This window comes from Bombina bombina, chromosome 2 (assembly GCF_027579735.1).
Source record: "Bombina bombina isolate aBomBom1 chromosome 2, aBomBom1.pri, whole genome shotgun sequence".
Classification (NCBI taxonomy): domain Eukaryota; kingdom Metazoa; phylum Chordata; class Amphibia; order Anura; family Bombinatoridae; genus Bombina; species Bombina bombina.
Genome location: NC_069500.1, coordinates 943,350,555 through 943,372,312, shown reverse-complemented (window position 1 = coordinate 943,372,312; position 21,758 = coordinate 943,350,555). Strand labels below are relative to the sequence as shown.

At 37.4% G+C, this 21,758-nt stretch overlaps 1 protein-coding gene across 6 annotated transcripts in view; it reads left to right on the top strand.

The window, feature by feature from the left end:
• Window positions 1–21,758, top strand: part of FAM13A (family with sequence similarity 13 member A) — a 775,968-nt gene that overhangs the window by 496,062 nt on the left and 258,148 nt on the right. For all 6 annotated transcript variants that reach the window (XM_053703428.1, XM_053703423.1, XM_053703425.1 and 3 more), the window contains one exon: window positions 13,266–13,307. In XM_053703428.1, the coding sequence (XP_053559403.1) occupies window positions 13,266–13,307 (42 nt within the window). The remainder of the gene's footprint in view (window positions 1–13,265; window positions 13,308–21,758) is intronic.

Below are 21,758 nucleotides of genomic sequence, written 5' to 3'. Positions count from 1 at the left end.
TTATTACCCATTCCCCAGTTTTGCACAGCCAACATGGTTATATTAATACACTTTTAACCTCTGTGATTACCTTGTATCTAAGCTTCTTTTGACAGCCCCCTGATCACATGGTTATTTATTTATTATCTATTGACTTGCATTTAAGCCAATTAGTGCAGTGTCAGCCACAACTTCATGGGAGAGAGTACAATGTTATCTATATGGCCCACATGGATTAGCAGTCTCTTGTAAAAAGGAAATTAAAAAAGCATGTGATAAGAGGCTGTCTGTAGTAGCTTAGAAACAGGCAGACATTTAGAGGTTTTAAAGGTTATAAAGTATATTAGTATGCCAATGTTGGTTGTGTAAAGCTGGGGAATGGGTAGTAAAGGCGTTGTCTATTTTTTAAACAATAGCAATTTTGGTATTGACTGTCCCTTTAAGTATAGATATATATATAATGGTATACCCCACTCATACAGCGGGTTAGGGACCGGAGCCCCGCTGTAAAATGAAAACCGCCTTAAAGTGAAACAAGGCAGTTTTAGATTTCTTTTCACTTGCCAGTGTTTAAAAGCTTGAAAACATGTTAAACTAAAGATAGCACCCCTAATATAAGTCAGTTCAAACACCAGAACACTATTCAATTAGCATTCAATAAATACTGCACCTGTAAAATAGTGATGATTACTGTAGTAAAATTTGCCAGACTAAGACACAGATTGTACTATAATGTTGTAAACAGAGTGAACTAAGCATAACCAAATGGTGCCAGTCACTTATCTCACAATCTCATGATGATTGCAGCACTGTTTCAAAATCCTTGGAGGTTGAACTTCAGCTCCACAAAGCGATGTATTAGCAAAGCGCTGTAAAGTGAGGTATACCTGTATGTGTGTGTGTATATATATATATATATATATATATATAAAGTTTTTTTGAGGAAAAGACCAGTGAGTGCCTTCCTTTACCGTGTGTATGCGTATATATATATATATATATATATATATATATATATATATATATATATATATATATATATATATATATATATATATATATTATGAAGCGGTTACTTCCGTGAAACGTGTTAGGCCACGCCCACCTTTCGCCACGATGCAAGATGCTGACGAGCCAAACTGTTTACCTATTGTTGGTTTGAATTTGCTTTTACTTTGTATATTGCCACATTGTTACTTGCTACACCCGGATTGGGAAGTCTGTTTCCAAGTCGCTATAAAGCAGTCTATTGGTGACCCCAGAGCTGAGGACAAATACAAACGTCTCTTCAGACTTCCGAGTGGGATTTATTCATTATCACCATTGTGCGGTGCTCAACGTTTTATCCTTACCTCACAGTGATTGAGGTTCTGTTCTGTGAGTACCCACCCTCAACAGGGGATTGTCTAATTGTTTTATGTACTTAAATTAAACATAACACTATGAGGAGATTCTCTGTGCGCTTATTTTTCTAGAATATATATATATATATATATATATATATATATATATATATATATATATATATATATACATACATATATATATATACATACATACATACATACATACATACATACATACATACATACATACATACATACACTCTCACTCACTCACACACACCCTTTTCTGAGGATCAGCAGCAGCAGCACCTCTCATTGCATGTCAGTCAGACAACAAAGACATTGCAGCTGTTCTTGCCCCTTTATGAAACCCTGAACAATCAAAAACAAATACTTTAGAAAGACTATTGAAAATGCAGGCCCCAAAGTAGAAACTCAATGCAAAAAAAAATAATATATACCTGTGATTAGATAATTGAAACAAAATTGAGTACACCTGTGATTTTCACTTAGCCTAATTGCATAAACATCGTTATAAAATGACCTGTGAACACCCGAACTTTCTCTGTTTTGGACCTATGGGCTTTATCTATCTGCATGTCTGCATTATGACTCCACATGGAAAACTATTGCCAGAGGAATTGAAAAATCTTATTATGAGACTTCACAAAGAGAGAAGAGGATACAGTAAGATTGGTGACCAACTAAAAACCAGTCAAAACACAGTTGAAGCAGTAATCAGGAGGTATAGAGCGAGCCAAAGTACAACTTATCAGAACCGCACTGGCCTTTCTCCTGAAATGATGCTATTTGCCAAATCTAGCTCTGAAAAGCAGACGGCAAATGCTATAGACCTGGCTCAAAGGTTATCAATAGAAATCTGAGTTTATGTGAAATCTCAAACAGTGCAAAGGACATTGTATAACGTCAACCTCTATGAACCGCGCCCAAGATAAAAAATAAAAACCTTGCTTGCTTTTCGGTACAAAACTGCAAGATTAAACTTTGCTAAAGAATATGCAAAGAAGCCTAATGGATATTGGGAGCACATTCTTTGGTCAGTTAAGACCAAGATACATTTGTTAGGCTCAGATTGGGTCCAGCATGTTTGGCAAGAACCTAGCCAGGACTACCACAGTAAATGCATAGTCCCAACAGTGAAGCGTGGGAGTGTGATGATATGGGGCTGCATGAGTGCAAAAGTTGTTGGTGAGATGACATTTATAGATGGTACCATGAATGCCTGTGGATATACCAAAATACTGACTGACAAGATGACTACCATTCTCCAGCAGCTTGGCAAAAAGGGAATATCCCAGCATGATAATAATCCAAAGCACACTGCCAAAATCACAAGGGTTTCTAAAGAAGAAAAAAAAGTGAAAACTATGACCTGGCCCAGTATTTTGCCTGACATGAATCCAATAGAGCACATTTGGGGTATTTTAACGAGAATGAAGAGCAACACAACCCCTCCAACATAGAGCAGCTGAAAAAAAAATGGAATGGCAGAACAGCTCTCCGGAATTTTGTGTAACACTGGTATCCTCATGCTGAGGAGGTTTGAGTTAGTCAGTTAAAAATAAAGGTGAAAATATAATGTATTGAAAAAAATAAAGATTTAAATCTCAGTAATGGAAAGTGTACTGACTTTTGTTGCATTACGTTCCTACTGTGGGGCCTGTATTTTAATATAAACTGTTAATTTTACATTAAGAGAAAATACCCTACTGTTCAACTTAAAGTGCCAGTAAACCTAAAAAATAATGTTATATAATTCTGCACATAGTGCAGAATTATATAATGTTATATTAGTGCTAGTTTTTTATTACATAATATATCCGGTGATTTTTTTATTACAAAAGAGGGTTTTCCAGACCCGCCCTCTGTGCTCTACTGAGCGGTTCTGGTTTTCCCTCTTTAATCACAGCCCGGCCCGACCGCGCCATTACATTCAATGCAGCTCGCTCCTGCTCTGTCTGACAGCAGGAGCGAGCTGCATTGAATGTAATGGCGTGGTCGGGCCGGGCTGTGACTAGACAGCTGGCCAGATGCGCTCTGAGGGAAAACCAGACCCGCTCAGTAGAGCACAGAGGGCGGGTCTGGAAAACACTCTTTTGTAATAAAAAATCACCGGATATATTATGTAATAAAAAACTAGCACTAATATAATGTTATATAATTCTGCACTATGTGCAGAATTATATAACGTTATTTTTTAGGTTTACTGGCCCCTTTTAAAGGGACATTCTACACCTTAGTCATCTTAAAGTCTTACCTTAAATTAAGCTGCAAATATCCTCCTGCTCTTTTTCTATATAATGCAGCAGGAATAGTAAAAACATTTTATCTTAAAATGATTATAGTTTCTGACCGCTTTGAAATGGCTGCCAAGCTTTGCCCACTGATGACATCACAATCTGGGCTGTACATGGCATCCAATCACAAAAGGCTCACTAGTTGGATTTAACAGACTATCAATGCTATTCAGCAGAATGCCTAGATGTAGCCCAGCTCGTGATGTCATTGAGTGGAGCTTGGCAGCCATTTCAAATTGGCCAGAAACAATATTAATTTTAAAATAACTTTTTTCCTGTTCTTGCTGCAAGATATAGAAAGGGTGCAGGAGGCTATTTGCAGCTTAATCTAAGGTAAGATGACTAAGGTGTAGACTGTCCCTTTAAAATTTAATGCAATTACTGTTATGTGTATATATATATATATATATATATATATATATATATATATATATATATATATATATATATATATATATATATATATATATATATATATATATATATATATATATATATATATATATAATGTGTGTGTATTGTATATATGTTGTTGCTATAGAATAATTTATTAGTTTAGTCATAAAAAGGTTTTTTGTTTTTTTTTAAACAAATGAACATCCTTTTTTACTGCAATTTGTTTTTTTTAACAGCCAGACTCCACAAACTATTTGTCTTTTATTTGGAGGAGCCAACAAGGCTGCAGACAACAAGGCTAGCCACTGTCATATTTTTAGTATAAAATGCATTGTTTTGCAGTTATCATCAATTAGACCCAGATAGGGAGAAATAAGTAGCAGGGTTAGCCTTGAGAAATCAGAAGAGTACATTACAAGATTGCAAATTTAAAAAAATACTCCACTTTGAGAGCTAAATTACATGAAAATGGGGCAAAATAAATAACGTATATTGCAAAATTGTTTCATTACACATAACTAAACATTTCTTATAAAAAAAAATATCTCAAGGTGGTTCCTGTCCCTTTTTTTTGTTGTTGTTGTTTTGTTTCTTTACTACAGGATGTTGTTTTTAACACCAGTAGTACCATACAATAGTGATCATACAAACATAATGTTATGAATAGGGTCTACTGTGGTTCTTCCAGTGCTAATCATGATATTGTATTTTTAATTTGGTGCTACCCACAGGAAGGTATAAAATGCAAACTAGTGCTCCTCTGGAGCTTGACAGTTTTTTTAAAGGACGAACAGTAAAGAGAGTAAACATTTGGAATGTAATCACATAATAAACAGTACTTTCGTTAATAAGCAGCTGAAGACAGAGTTGTAAGATTTTAATGTTGATAAAAGAATAGAGAGAGAATTTTTGAGGACTGCACACTTTATTTATATGTGGGGCAGCTATGTCAGCTTAGTTATGTGTGTTCAGTGCATACTCGGTATGTTTACGTAATCAGAAATTCTTGTCTTGTTATAGCTGTGCGCTGGGCCATTGCGCATGTGCTCTCTTTGTACTTAGTAGTGTTAAAGGGAGAGTAAATATATGAATTAATGTTATGTACCTGTTTGCGCTATCTGAGCGGCTCGTGAGTTCAGCAAGCGCATCTGACACTTTTTAAGTGACTCACAATTTGTGAGTATGCTGTAAATATTTTCTTTGAATGTCACTTTACCATCAGTGATTTTGCACCATTGTGGCGCCTTCTCTTTTTCATTCATTGTCACAATTTTGGCATTATAAAGTACGTGGGTGTGAACATTTTAATACTTTTTAATCTTATGCAATTATTTTTAGCAGAAAATGTTATAATTTACCATAAGTTTGACCTCCTAACAGAAAAATATGAGCTACAGATGGAGTAAGGATGTGCAATCCAGAGTATTCTACTAAAATTCAGATCATGCAATTTGCATCACCTAGGTTTCCTCTTTACAACAAACTCATATATTCTGGTCTGCATATATATGCTTTATTACTGCTCATTTGAGGTTTAAAGGGACAGGAAACCCCAATATGTTGTTTAAAAATTGTATGTTCTATCCAAATCATGAAAGAACTACTTTTATTATCAAATTTGATTTATTATCTTGTTATCCTTCGCTGAAGTAAGACCATTGCACTGTTGGCAGCTAGCTAAACATATATAGTTAGCTAATCACAAGAGATAAATGTGTGCAGGCACCAATCAGCAGCTAGCTCCCACTAGTGTAGGATATGTGTGTATTCTTTTTCAACAAGGGATACCAAGAGAATGAAGCACATTTGAAAATAGAAGTGAATTTAAAATGACATATTCTATCTGAATCATGCAAGTTTAATTTTGTCTTTCCTATCTCTTTTAACCCCTGCACGTCCTCTGGGGTTTCAAGCGGTGGAACAATCGTGATCGCTTCCAGACGCTTTCAAGGTATTGCAGCGATGCCTCGATATTGAGGCATCACTGCAATACCTTTTTTTTTTTTTACCCACCGATGCAGAGAGGGCCACTCTGTGGCCCTCTCTGCATCGGCCAGCGATGGTGCCGATCGTTGGTGGGTGGAAGCCATTGCAGGGAGGCAGGTGGGCAGCCCATCGCTGGGGAAATGCATCGGGGGGGCGAGATTGTGCGCAGGGGCACCGGGAGCGCACACAGGGGTTGGAGCGCGTACGAGGGCTGGAGCGGGTGGGACCGCTACACTATGGAAAAGTGTAATTGATGAAGGGGGGAGGGGATAAATATTATCCAAGGGATCTGGGAGGCGGTGGGCGGGTAGGTTATGGAGGGGGGGCAGCTGCACTACAGAAAAATTTGGACTTGCAGAAATGTAAGAATAGCCCTGGTCCCAAACGGTCAACAAATGGAAAATTTTCTTCGTTCTCTTACTATCTTTATTTAAAAAGCAGGAATGTTCGGCTACATTTAATCCACCAATAAGCAATCATAACCCAGGTTCTCAAACAAAAATGTACCGGCTCCTAATCTTTACGTTCCTGCTTTTTAAATAAAGATTGCAAGACAACGAAGAAAAATTGATAATAGGAGTAAATTAGAAAGTTGCTTAAAATTGCATTTTCTATCTGAATCATTAAAATTTGGGTTTAGTGTCCCTTTGTTTGCCCTCCAGTACTGCAAGCAACAAAGGACAAAACAAGGGCCTTCACTTGAAAAAGGTTAGCTAGAATCCTTTTTGATAGGATATAACCAGAGATATATATATATATATATATTGCTAGTATTGTGGGAAAAAAAACACAACCAAAAGTTATGTAAAAAATAAAATTTTATGATTCAGAATCAGATACAGCTTGCAATTTTGTTCAAGAAGATTTCTAGGAAGGCTCAGGAGCGTGCATGTGTTTTTAGCACTACCAATTCCATAACGAATTGCTAAATAAAGATGTACGCTAATTCATTATTTAGTAGTTATTAATAATAATAATAATGACAATAATAATAATTACTACTATTTTTATATAGAGCAAATGTCCTGACACACACAACTTATTAAGATGGCGTCTGTACAATTACATAATATGGTTATGCAATCCCTAGCTTCTGTGTCAGCACTAAAATCTTTATTGCTAATTGCAGGATAAATGTTTATACATATAGTCACTAAAACAAGCCACATTCCTACCCACTGACTGCAGCATTCAAGTGAAGAGTGACTGCAGCAGCTGATGCACACAACCCAAACAGCAAATAGATCAGAAAGATAAGGGACAGAACACAACAGCCAAAAAAAAATAGTTAGTGTATATCTATCTGTGGTCTCCCCAGGACCAATTTAAAGGGCAGTTGGGCACACTCCCTGGCTGATTTTAAAATTTTAACCAATAAAAAGTAAAATTAGCTAATATTAAAAATAAAATTCAATTCCTCTTAAAGGGACATGAAACCCACAATTTTTCTTTCATGATTCCGATAGACTATAATTTTAAACAACATTCCAATTTACTTATTATCTAATTTGCTTCATTCTTTAGATATCATTTTTTGAAGAAATAGCAAGGCACATGGGTGAGCCAATCACACAAGCCATATATGTACAGCCACCAATCAGCAGCTATGAGCATATTTAAATTTACTTTTCAACAAATTATATCGAGAGAATGAAGCAAATTAGATAATAGAAGTACATTGGAAAGTTGTTTAAAATTACATGCTGTAGCTAAATCATGAAAGAGAACATTTGGGTTTCATGTCCCTTTAAATATAAAATAAAAACAAATACAATGCACACACACATATATATATATATATATATATATATATATATATATATATATATATATATATATATATATATATATATATATATATATATATATATATATATAAATCAGAGCTCATACTGAAATGCTTTAAATTGAAATGTTCACAGCTCATTGATTAGGTGTTTTCAAAGCTTCTGTAGAAAAAAGGTTTTGGTCTGATCCTATATAGCTCTTTGGTTGCACTGCATTGCATTGCAAGGTCTTAATAGGTCTATTAAATTGAAACAATTACACGCTTTCATTTGTTAGAACATATAATTTTATTTCTGTTGACTCTGCAAATCTGTTTAACCCCACGAATGTGTGGGTTAAACACACATAGGTAATGTGTTATTCAGGAGCCACAAAGAACTGCTGGTCCTGAGTGGAAACTGCTGCTGTCACAATCCAGGGGCGAAACTAACATTGGTGCAGTGGCCTAAGTGGGGGTGGGCATAGCAGCCAGTCTTTACATAGACGTGAACATAATTCTAATGCAAGGGAGCTTTTTATTAGTTTAGGTTGCAGGTCCATGGTATGTATGTATGTACTCAAAATCATTATACAGAGTAGCATGTGTATTATTATTACTTTTGATTACTACTAAGTTTCCTTTGGGGTGGTGTACAAAAAAGTGTTGCACCAGGGCCCTCTGTTGAGTAGGTCCGCTACTGACTCAATCAACAGCTTTTAATCCTTTTGCTGCTGAGCTGTAGTAGGTTTGTTTGTTTTTCTAGTCTATGTGTTGATATATCTGGGCCTGGCTGACCTTACTTGTGCTTGTTTTGTTTTCAGAGCTAAACCACATTAAAAAGGGCCAACGTTAAAGGGACAGTCTAGTTGAAATTAAACTTTCATGATTCATATAGGGAATGCAATTTTAAACAACTTTCCAATTCACATTTATCATCAAATGTGCTTTGTTCTCTTGGTATTCTTTGTTGAAAGCTAAACCTACCGTAGGTAGGCTCATATGCTAATTTCTAAGCACCTTGAAGGCCGCCTCTTATTTCAATGCCTTTGGTAGTTTTTAACAGCTAGAGGGCATAATCTGTATGGCACACATGAACTAACATTGTGACCACACCCGTGGAGTTACAAATGAGAGGGCACTGATTTGCTAAAATGTAAGTCTGTCAAAAGAACTGAGATAAGGGACAGTCTGCAAAGGCTTAGATACAAGGTAATCACAGAGGTAAAAAAGTGTATTAATATAGCCATGTTGGTTATGCAGAACAGGGGAATGGGTAATAAAGGGATTATTTATCTTTTTAAACAATACAAATTCTTGAGTAGACTGTCCCTTTAAGCATAATGAAAAAAAACTTTATATACTTTCATTATTAACTAAACATTTTATTTAAAGGGACAGTAAACACTAGAGTTTTTGTTGTTTAAAAAGATGGATAATCCCTTTAATTACCCAATAAACAGTTTTGCATAACCAACAGTTATATTAATATATGCGTTACCTCTGTAATTACCTTGTATCTAAGCCTCTAGAAACTGCCCCCTTATTTCAGTTCTTTTGACAGACTTGCATTTTAGCCAATCAGTGCTGACTCCTAGGTAACGCCATGTGTGTGAGCTCAATGTTATCTACATGACACACATGAACTAACACCCTCTAGTGTCTAGGTGAAAAAATGTCAAAATGCATTCAGATTAGAGGTGGCCTTCAAGGTCTAAGAAATTAGCATATGAGCCTATCTAGGTTTTAGCTTTCAACTAAGAATATCAAGAGAACAATGCAAAATTGATGATAAAAGTAAATTGGAATAAAATGACATGCCCTATCTGAATCATGAAAGTTTATTTTGGACTGGCTGTCCCTTTTAACAGTAGACCATTGCAAAGTGTCTGTCTCTCTCTCACACACACACACACACACACACACTCATGTGGCTGCAGTTACTATAGTAGCATTATCTCTCTTATGATGAATAATTCCTACAGGAGATGCTGCTACAATAGTCCAGTAACATACTTTTTATTGGAAGTGTAACATTGCTGATGTCTGGGTGGGGACTGAACATTGTGTACGTGCTGTGTACTTTGCCTCAAGCACAAATCTAAAACAATGCCAGCTGCACTGACCCTCTTCCAACTGGTTGAGGGCAAAGCAATGCATGCAGGTAAAATAACTATGTATTTTACTGGGTATCTATTGAATATTATTCAAAGTGTAAAGAAGGAAGTATTCCTCTCAAACACTCATACAGAATGAAACTTCCAATATATATTGTAGTTACTGTACTACACTGTTTTGCTACTATTATTGTTCCCTTTATTCTGCAACCTTTTTTATATTGTGTATTCAGGCCATGCATTTTCTTTGTATGTAACCCCTTGTCTGGTAGGGAAGTACTATTTTGTGGCTCAGTGAGTTGCAGCCTTCTGTTGTAGTACCTAAGGGGGTAATTTGTTTTCAATTTCACTTTACTTCATACTTTATTCGTGTTAGATGACTATATGCATATTTTTTCCTCCTGCGCATCTATTTAATTAAATGTTAATATTTTATATTAAATGAAGGTTTGGAAACATTTGAACAACTGTGCAACAGAAACATATGTGCTGCATTACCGAGTCCTTTCTAATTACACAGTAAAATCATGCATGCTTCTCCTGATATTTACAAGGAATCTATGCCTGCTGATAGAACACACTTGCTACTCTGTGATAATGACAAATAATTCCATCTGTCACTGCTCTTCAGACATAAGGTGAAATTCTTCAGTGCTCATTTAGGGACACTAAGTTTATAGTATTTCTCCCATAGGCTGTTCATTTGATTAAACGACAGGTGACCTTGACGTGTCCTTGTTTCTCCTTTTTGGTTAATGGGGGCTGAACAAAAATACAGCACACTGGCAGCAGAAAGCGCTCGGAGAAAGGGTATGTGTAGCTTTCCAGCATTCAGCAATAACTTCCTGTATAGAATTCTGTTGACCTATGCAAACATTTCCACAGTGATAGGTATCATCTCCCTGTGTTGTGCGCAATAAATTAGATTCTCTGACCTGCTGACTTTTTCATAGCGTACAGTAATTTTCAGATCTGATGATTGCACAAAATTAAAAACTCACAATAATATATAAATACACTGTTCTTTCGGATTGATTTTATCTAATATATTGCTCTAACCTGTTGCTCAGTATATTTTTCAGAATTAGCCCACAACCATTTAAGACGACATCCCAAATAAGTAAATCTGTTTGTTTGAAATCTTACTGTTGACCTATTAAAATTAATTTATAATTTGTGAAGCCTAATTTTTGAATATTGAGAGATTATACATTAAGAAGATAAGATTGATTTCTGAGCCCAGTTGATCTCAGAGGAAGAGATTTGCACAGTTAAAGGGCCATTATACACTCATTTTTTCTTTACATAAATGTTTTGTAGATGATCTATTTATAAAGCCCATGACGTTTGTTTTTTTAAAAAATGTATAATTTTGCTTATTTTTTAATAACATTGCTCTGATTTTCAGACTCCTAACCAAGCCCCAAAGTTTTATTTGAATACCGTCAGCTACCTTCTCCAGCTCGCTCCTGTTTGTGTAAAGGGTCTTTTCATATGCAAAAGAAGGGGGAGGGGGGGAGTGTCTTATTTCCCACTTGCAGTGGGCTTTCCAACTGCCTTTTCAACAGAGCTAAACTGAAAGCTTCTAAGTAAGTTTTTAAACCATTTATACTGGATTTTTATATCAGTATCTGTGCATCTTATTCTTTATAGTAGTGTCTATTACATGCAGTTATATGAAAATGAGTGTATACTGTCCCTTTAAGCTTTACGTTTTGTAGTGTCAATTTTCTGATCTATGAGGTGAAACCTTTGACAGTGATCTTGTTGTGTGTCTTTACAATGCAACTACAGCTGCCATTCTTTCTCTTCCCGTGGTTTAGAAATGCCAAGTGTGGTATATGGGTATCCTGTGCTGCTGCTATTTGTGTAGTGTTTGTTCACAGTTAAGTGAGCCAGATTAATGTTACTGTTCTACAGATTTAAAAGTCTAAATTCTGCAGTGTGACAAATTAAATGCATTTCTTCCATAGACTGCCTGTTTGATCAAATGTCAAGTGACCTTGAGAGAGAGAGAGATATAAATTCCACTAGCTTTTTGGCGTGTCAGTTTTGTTAAGGTATCTAATGTATGATGGTATACAATGTAAATTAGTAATGGTGATCTATCATTATTTGATTAATCATGAGTGGGGGTCCTAGAAATAGCTTCCACTTAGATCCAGCAGGTGGCTGTCTGCTTCAGCTACTAAGATTCTTTTTGTAAGCAGGTTATGTTATTGTGTCTCGATTCTTGAGTTTCAAAACATTTTTGGGGCGAATTGTTAAAAAAAATAAAAAAATATATGTCTTACTAATGCCCTAGTTCAGTGATTTTTTAACCTTTTTTTTGCCGTGGCACACTTTTTTACATTAAAAAATCCTGTGGCACACCACCATCCCAAAATTTAAAAAAAATCACACATTGTAGCCTAATACAGGATATATATATACACATACACACACACAAACATACTGTATGTATTGTGCTGTTATGCCATGCCTCCTACAAACTACCCCTGCACTGGGAGTAAAAAACAAGCAAAGTTTAAAAAATATGTCACACTGTTGTCAGTCTGCCATGGCACACCTGAGGATCTCTCACGGCACACTAGTGTGCCACGGCACACTGGTTGAAAAACACTGCCCTAGTTATTAAATATTTATATACATTTTAGTTATTTTGGATCAGTGTTGTCCAACTTAAAAACCCAAGATTGCACTCTTGTGTGTGTGTATGTATGTATATATATGTATATATGTATGTGTGTGTGTGTGTGTGTGTATATATATATATATATATATATATATATATATATATATATATATATATATATATATATATATATATATATATATATTTATTTATATTTAATCTCATATAGCACTCTTACTGTCAAATTTCTATCACTCTTTACCAGGGTGCAAAGTTATATGCTTGTGAGTACTGTAAATAAATGCACTCTCTGGATTTGAAAAAAACACTCTTGTTTAGTGACATTTCGGGATCTGAGGAAGGGGACAATGAGAAACAACTATATATAGATAATTTTGGATTAATAATATTCTAGAAATGCATTCAGAGCCTTTTTCTTTTCCCAAGTGGCAAAAAAAATTAAACAAAATATTAGAATATGCCCCCTTCACACTATTATAGCATTAGGTTTATAACATTAAGACTTTATTATTATTATTATTATTTTTTATCTATTTATTGGACAATATATAGTGCCATGACCATGAATTTTATATAGTGTTTTTGTGGTGTGATATAAATACATGTGATATATGTTTATTATTAAGATTCCTGAGCTGATGCAAGTGTATATTTTACAAGACTGTTGGTCACATTTTATTCCCATTCTCATTTCTCTTCCAGCTCTCAGGAAGATGAACGTCCCATGTCACCCTTCTACATGAGGTATTTGATTTTTAATTCTATTTTATTAATTTTTGTTTAAATGCACATTTCTTGAAAGCCGGTATTTTGTGTGTGTATATATGTGATTATGTTTTAATGTGTAATAGCATTTTATTATTGCACTGTTGCTCGTATATAGCTATTTATTTAACTACTGCAAACGTATTAAACACAAAGTTAAAGTCTGCTCCAGAGCAATGCACTGCAGGGAGCTAGCTGAACACTATAGTAACAAGATAGTAGATAAAGTAGTACTAATGGTAAGTACCTATAGGTGCCAAATATTTTTGTAATCAACAAGCACCTATTAGGGGGGCAATATAGCACTAAAGAAACTCTTAGAAAAATGAGTTACAAAGTCTGTAACAAAAGAGTGCTTTACCCCTACAATTATATAGGAAAATTTCTCACTGAATAATACAGGAACAATTTGTAACCATTCATACTTTATCTTTATTGGTTTAACTATTCAGTCATACACGTTTAAAACCACTTAAACTTAGGTGTGTGAATAATACCTCTGAGAATCATGTATCTAGATGTGAAACATTGTACTTGATTTGTATAATAGCAAGCAGTTAGATACAAACAATATTTTTTAGTAAGCTATTAAAAATATTCAGAAATAATGCTGTAACTAGAGGACCTGTTAATATGTGGGATGTCAGATTGCGAGATTAAAACTATCTAGCTAATACTCTTTCTGTAATTATAAAGTCCTTGCTTGCACAGTTAACTTTAGCACAGCTGTTCAATGTAATAGATTCTGTCTGCTTAAGCCCCTTCCATAGCCGGGGCTAGATTAACGCTTAACTGACTAGTTTTACTATCATAGCATAATGTCTGATCTCAGAATATAACACACATTTACAAGCTATTGGCAATCAACAATTATCATAGGAAGTAAGCTGTTAAAAACTCTCTGAACTCTCTGAAGCCAGACCCCTGACGCTTGTTTCGCTCACGCTTCCTCAGAGGGGTTGATTGTTAATAGTTAAACCAATAAAGATAAAGTATGAATGGTTAAAAATCATTCCTGTATTATTCAGTGAGAATTTTTCCTATATAATTGTAGGGTTTTTTTTTTGTTACAGACTTTGTAACTAATTTTTCTATGAGCTAGCTGAACACATGATGAGGCATATGTGTGCAGCTGCCAATCACCAGCTAGCTCCCAGACAGTATTGCATTGCTGTGCCTTATCCAACTTGGTTGTTTTTTCAAAAAGATGCCAAGACAACAAAGCAATTTTTATAATAGGTGTAAATTAAAATGCCTCTTAAAATTGCAGTCTCTATATGGATTATGAGAGTTTGTTTGACTTTTCATGTACTTTTAAAGGGACAGTAAACACCTTATAATTACAAGACGCTCCTGTTGTCCTGCTATAGAGAACATATAATCCATGTCTAAACATTTAAAAAACAAAGTAACACATTTTCCAAACTCCACTCACCATTTATTTCAAGAAGACCATCTGGGCTTTAAGTCTGCAGACAACAAGACTAACCACGGTCATAATGTTAGTATAAAGTGCATTGTTTTGTTGTTGTTGTTATTTGCTAAAGCCAATTAGGAAAAGATATGCTGCAGGGTTAGCCTTGAGAAGTCAGCAGTGTTCAGTTTTCAGAGCTAAAATTACATGAAAAGGGAGCAAAATAAATAATGAGCGTAATATTGCAAATTTGTTTTACTACACTTAAAGGGACAGTCTACACAAGAATAGTTATTGTTTTAAAATGTAGATAATCCCTTTATTACACATTCCCTAGTTTTGCATAACCAACACAGTTATATTAATACACTTTTATACCTCTGATTATCTTGTATCTATGCATCTGCTAACTGCCCCCTTATTTCAGTTCTTTTGACAGACTTGCAATTTAGCCAATCAGTGCTTGCTCCTGGGAACTCAGTGAGCACAGTGTTATCTATATGAAACACATGAACTAACACCCTCTAGTGGTTTTAACTAAACATTTTATATTAAAAATGTGTTGACTGTCTATTTAAGTTTTGTCACAAAATAACATTTTTTTTTATACATATATATTTCCAGTTATGTACAGTTTATGTCCTCTTAGAAGCAACTTTTTTTCCACACCAGATATAAAGACTAAATGACTATCTATATCATAAGGCTGTTTGCTTTATACAGTAGTAGTCATAGGCGCAAAACCAAATGTTATTACAATCCCTTTGTGAAATCTGCATCTATGTATGCCACATGGGACGAGGTGTGGTGCTAGTTGTATAAAGCGTTCTCCTGCGCCTGTAACCATAACACTGGAGATATTAGCTGCCAGTTGTATGCTTTATGTTGCTCCAGTACATATTGCATAACAAAATAACAATGTGAGATATTCTAGATCTTATGTTTTTATATAGTCTAGTGAGGCATAGCCAGATGCAGCTGCTAATACAAACATTGAACTCAGTAAATTATGTAGCAACGTTATTCACCTTCTACAATATCATATTAATTTAAATATAATCATGATGATGTTTTCCTTTCATTTATCAGCAATTTTTCTCGCATAACCGGCACACAACACACCCACTACCAGTGTTCCCTCTAAGGCTAGTTTTGTGAGCGGCCCAGTAGTGAAACAGTTAATACCTTTCAGTCTGCATTGTGCAGTGTTTGCTAATTGCAGGGTGCAGTACCCTAATTTCACTGCTGGGCCTTTTACAAAACTGGCCTTAGAAGGAACACTGCCCAGTACCTGCCCACATGACACCCACTACCTCGCCTCTCTGCAAATGTTTAGCCATTGTAATTAGAAAAAACTTTATTGTGCAGTAATGTTTAATGACAAATTAAATAGTGCTACTTACAGTAATACATTAACAGCAACATAGGGATTCTTGGGAAGACAACAGCTGGATGGGAATAAAGTTGTTAAACTGAGTGCTGACAGTCATGGCAGACCTGGAGATTATTTATTTGTTTATTTATTTATTTAATTTTTTTTCATAATTTACCATCTCTCCCTCCTCTATTCAATCTGTTTTACCCTCACCCCTTCTCTTTCAGGCCATCTCTTCTCACTCTTTCTTCCCCCGCTCTTTTTACACTTTTTTTTTTTCTCCATCTCTCTTAACTCAGGGACATTAACTAATGGACTTTGCCTAGCATACCCTGTTAACGTAGTACCAACCTTCTCCCTTATGCTGCAGTCCCTGCTGTGAATTTTGACAGCCGAGACTGCAATCAGAGGGAGAAGGCATCTGCCTTTATACAGTAAGGAAGAACTAATAGAAAAAAATGGCAGATTGTCTGCCAGTACCTAAGATGGTGGTGGTTTGTGTGTGTGAGGGGGGGCTGAGCTGTTTGGGGTGGATCGTGGAGCTAGGAGATGTCAGGTAGGAAGGTAATTTTTACACTAGAATACTATTGCCCTTACCTGCTAATTAACTCCTTCGCTGCCGTGACTTTCAGAAGTGGGGTGCGCAGCTGCAATTAGCGGCCTTCTAATTACCAAATATAAATGGCAAAGTCATGCATGTCTGCTATTTCTGAACACAGGAGATCCCAGAGAAGTTTTTACAACAATTTGTTATGACTGCACACTTGGTATATTAATAATTTCAGAGAAACATTTGGCAGCAAAATGATGGCATGAAATATACCAAAATGGGCCTAGATCAATACATTGGGTAGTCTACTTAACAAGAGAAATATATATATTTTTTTGATAAGTGTATCCAGTCCACGGATCATCCATTACTTACGGGATATTCTCCTTCCCAACAGGAAGTTGCAAGAGGATCACCCACAGCAGAGCTGCTATATAGCTCCTCCCCTAACTGCCATATCCAGTCATTCTCTTGCAAGCCTCAACCAAGATGGAGGTCGTAAGAGGAGTGTGGTGTTTTATACTTAGTTTATTTCTTCAATCAAAAGTTTGTTATTTTTAAATGGTACCGGAGTGTGCTGTTTATCTCAGGCAGTATTTATAAGAAGAATCTGCCTGCATTTTCTATGATCTTAGCAGAAGTAACTAAGATCCATGGCTGTTCTCACATATTCTGAGGAGTGAGGTAACTTCAGAGAGGGAATGGCGTGCAGGTTTTCCTGCAATAAGGTATGTGCAGTTAATATTTTTCTAGGGATGGAATTTGCTAGAAAATGCTGCTTATACCGGATTAATGTAAGTAAAGCCTTAAATGCAGTGATAGCTACTGGTATCAGGCTTATTAACAGAGATACATACTCTTATAAAAATGTAATATAAAACGTTTTCTGGCATGTTTAATCGTTTTTATATATGTTTGGTGACAAAACTTATTGGGGCCTAGTTTTTTTCCACATGGCTGGTTTGATTTCTGCCTAGAGACAGTTTCCTGAAGCTTTCCACTGTTGCAATATGAGTGGGAAGGGCCTATTTTAGTGCTTTCTGTGCAGATAAAAATACTGACAGAAACATTCAGCTTCTTCCTGCATGATCCAGGACATCTCTGAAGGGCTCAAAAGGCTTCAAAGTCGTGTTTGAGGAGGGTAACAATCACAGTAGACTGTGGCAGTTGTTGTGACTGTGTTTAAAAAACGTTTTTGTCATTTATTATTCTGTTTTTGTTATTAAGGGGTTAATCATCCATTTGCAAGTGGGTGCAATGCTCTGCTGACTTGTTACATACACTGTAAAAATTTTGTTAGTGTAACTGCCTTTTTTCACTGTTATTTCAAATTTTGTCAAAATTTGTTTCTCTTAAAGGCACAGTAACGTTTTTTATATTGCTTGTTAACTTGCTTTAAAGTGTTTTCCAAGCTTGCTAGTCTCATTGCTAGTCTGTACAAACATGTCTGACACAGAGGATACTTGTTCATTATGTTTAAAAGCCATGGTGGAGCCCCATAGGAGAATGTGTACTAAATGTATTGATTTCACCTTAAACAGTAAAGATCAGTCTTTATCTATAAAAGAATTGTCACCAGAGGGGTCTGTCGAGGGGGAAGTTATGCCGACTAACTCTCCCCACGTGTCGGACCCTTCGCCTCCCGCTCAAGGGACGCATGCTAATATGGCGCCAAGTACATCAGGGACGCCCATAGCGATTACTTTGCAGGACATGGCTGCAATCATGAATAATACCCTGTCAGAGATTGCCTGAATTGAGAGGCAAGCGCGATAGCTCTGGGGTTAGATGAGATACAGAGCGCGTAGATGCTGTAAGAGCCATGTCTGATACTGCGTCACAATATGCAGAACCTGAGGACGGAGAGCTTCAGTCTGTGGGTGACGTCTCTGATTCGGGGAGACCTGATTCAGAGATTTCTAATTTTAAATTTAAGCTTGAGAACCTCCGTGTATTGCTTGGGGAGGTATTAGCTGCTCTGAATGACTGTGACACAATTGCAGTGCCAGAGAAATTGTGTAGGCTGGATAAATACTATGCAGTGCCGCTGAGTACTGATGTTTTTCCAATACCTAAAAGGCTTACAGAAATTATTAGTAAGGAGTGGGATAGGCCTGGTGTGCCCTTTTCCCCACCTCCTATATTTAGAAAAATGTTTCCAATAGATGCCACTACACGGAACTTATGGCAGACGGTCCCTAAGGTGGAGGGAGCAGTTTCTACTTTAGCAAAGCGTACCACTATCCCGGTTGAGGAGAGTTGTGCTTTTTCAGATCCAATGGATAAAAAATTAGAGGGTTACCTTAAGAAAATGTTTATTCAACAAGGTTTTATTTTACAGCCCTTTGCATGCATTGCGCCTGTCACTGCTGTGGCGGCATTCTGGTTTGAGGCCCTGGAAGAGGCCATCCATACAGCTCCATTGACTGAAATTGTTGACAAGCTTAGAACTCTTAAGCTAGCTAACTCATTTGTTTCTGATGCCATTGTTCATTTGACTAAACTAACGGCTAAGAATTCCGGATTCGCCATCCAGGCGCGTAGGGCGCTATGGCTCAAATCCTGGTCAGCTGATGTGACTTCAAAGTCTAAATTACTCAACATTCCTTTCAAGGGGCAGACCTTATTCGGGCCTGGTTTGAAAGAAATTATTGCTGACATTACTGGAGGTAAGGGTCATACCCTTCCTCAGGACAGGGCCAAATCAAAGGCCAAACAGTCTAATTTTCGTGCCTTTCGAAATTCCAAGGCAGGTGCAGCATCAACTTCCTCCGCTTCAAGACAAGAGGGAACTTTTGCTCAATCTAAGCAGGCCTGGAAACCTAACCAGTCCTGGAACAAAGGCAAGCAGGCCAGAAAGCCTGCTGCTGCCTCTAAGACAGCATGAAGGAACGGCCCCCTATCCGGCAACGGATCTAGTAGGGGGCAGACTTTTTCTCTTCGCCCAGGCGTGGGCAAGAGATGTTCAGGATCCCTGGGCGTTGGAGATCATATCTCAGGGATATCTTCTGGACTTCAAAGCTTCCTCTCCACAAGGGAGATTTCATCTTTCAAGGTTATCTGCAAATCAGATAAAGAAAGAGGCACTCCTACGCTGTGTGCAAGACCTCCTTGTAATGGGAGTGATCCATCCAGTTCCGCGGACGGAACAAGGACAGGGTTTTTATTCAAATCTGTTAGTGGTTCCCAAAAAAGAGGGAACCTACAGACCAATTTTGGATCTAAAGATCTTAAACAAATTCCTCAGAGTTCCATCTTTCAAAATGAAAACTATTCGGACCATCCTACCCATGATCCAAGAGGGTCAGTACATGACCACAGTGGACTTAAAGGATGCCTACCTTCACATACCAGTTCACAAAGATCATCATCGGTTCCTAAGGTTTGCCTTTCTAGACAGGCATTGCCAATTTGTAGCTCTTCCCTTCGGGTTGGCTACAGCCCCGAGAATCTTTACGAAGGTTCTGGGCTCACTTCTGGCGGTTCTAAGACCGTGGTGGCTCCGTATCTAGACGACATCCTGATACAGGCGTCAAGCTTTCAAATTGCCAAGTCTCATACAGAGATAGTTCTGGCATTTCTGAGATCGCATGGGTGGAAAGTGAACGAGGAAAAGAGTTCTCTATCCCCACTCACAAGAGTCTCCTTCTTAGGGACTCTTATAGATTCTGTAGAGATGAAAATTTACCTGACTGAGTCCAGGTTATCAATGCTTCTAAATGCTTGCCGTATTCTTCATTCCATTCCGCGCCCTTCGGTGGCTCAGTGTATGGAGGTGATCGGCTTAATGGTAGCGGCAATGGACATAGTGCCATTTGCGCGCCTACATCTCAGACCGCTGCAATTATGCATGCTAAGTCAGTGGAATGGGGATTACACAGATTTGTCCCCTCTGCTAAATCTGGATCAAGAGACCAGAGATTCTCTTCTCTGGTGGTTGTCTCGGGTCCACCTGTCCGAGGGTATGACCTTTCGCAGGCCAGATTGGACAATTGTAACAACAGATGCCAGCCTTCTAGGTTGGGGTGCAGTTTGGAACTCCCTGAAGGCACAGGGATCGTGGACTCAGGAGGAGAAACTCCTTCCGATAAATATTCTGGAGTTAAGAGCAATATTCAATGCTCTTCTGGCTTGGCCTCAGTTTGCAACACTGAGGTTCATCAGATTTCAGTCGGACAATATCACGACTGTGGTTTACATCAACCATCAAGGGGGAACCAGGAGTTCCCTAGCGATGTTAGAAGTCTCAAAAATAATTCGCTGGGCAGAGACTCACTCTTGCCACCTGTCAGCAATGCATATCCCAGGCGTGGAGAACTGGGAGGCGGATTTTCTAAGTCGTCAGACTTTTCACCCCGGGGAGTGGGAACTCCATCCGGAGGTGTTTGCTCAGTTGATTCATCGTTGGGGCAAACCAGAGTTGGATCTCATGGCTTCTCGCCAGAACGCTAAGCTTCCTTGTTACGGATCCAGGTCCAGGGACCCAGAAGCGACGCTGATAGATGCTCTAGCAGCGCCTTGGTTCTTCAACCTGGCTTAGGTGTTTCCACCGTTTCCTCTGCTCCCTCGACTGATAGCCAAAATCAAACAGGAGAGAGCATCGGTGATTCTAATAGCGCCTGCGTGGCCACGCAGGACCTGGTATGCAGACCTAGTGGACATGTCATCCTTTCCACCATGGACTCTGCCTCTAAGACAGGTCCTTCTAATACAAGGTCCTTTCAATCATCCAAATCTAATTTCTCTGAGACTGACTGCATGGAGATTGAACGCTTGATTCTATCAAAGCGTGGCTTCTCCGAGTCAGTCATTGATACCTTAATACAGGCACGAAAGCCTGTTACCAGGAAAATCTATCACAAGATATGGCGTAAATATCTTTACTGGTGTGAATCCAAGAATTACTCATGGAGTAAGGTTAGGATTTCTAGGATATTGTCCTTTCTCCAAGAGGGTTTGGACAAAGGATTATCAGCTAGTTCCTTAAAGGGACAGATTTCTGCTCTCTCTATTCTTTTGCACAAGCGTCTGGCAGAAGTTCCAGACGTCCAGGCATTTTGTCAGGCTTTGGTTAGAATTAAGCCTGTGTTT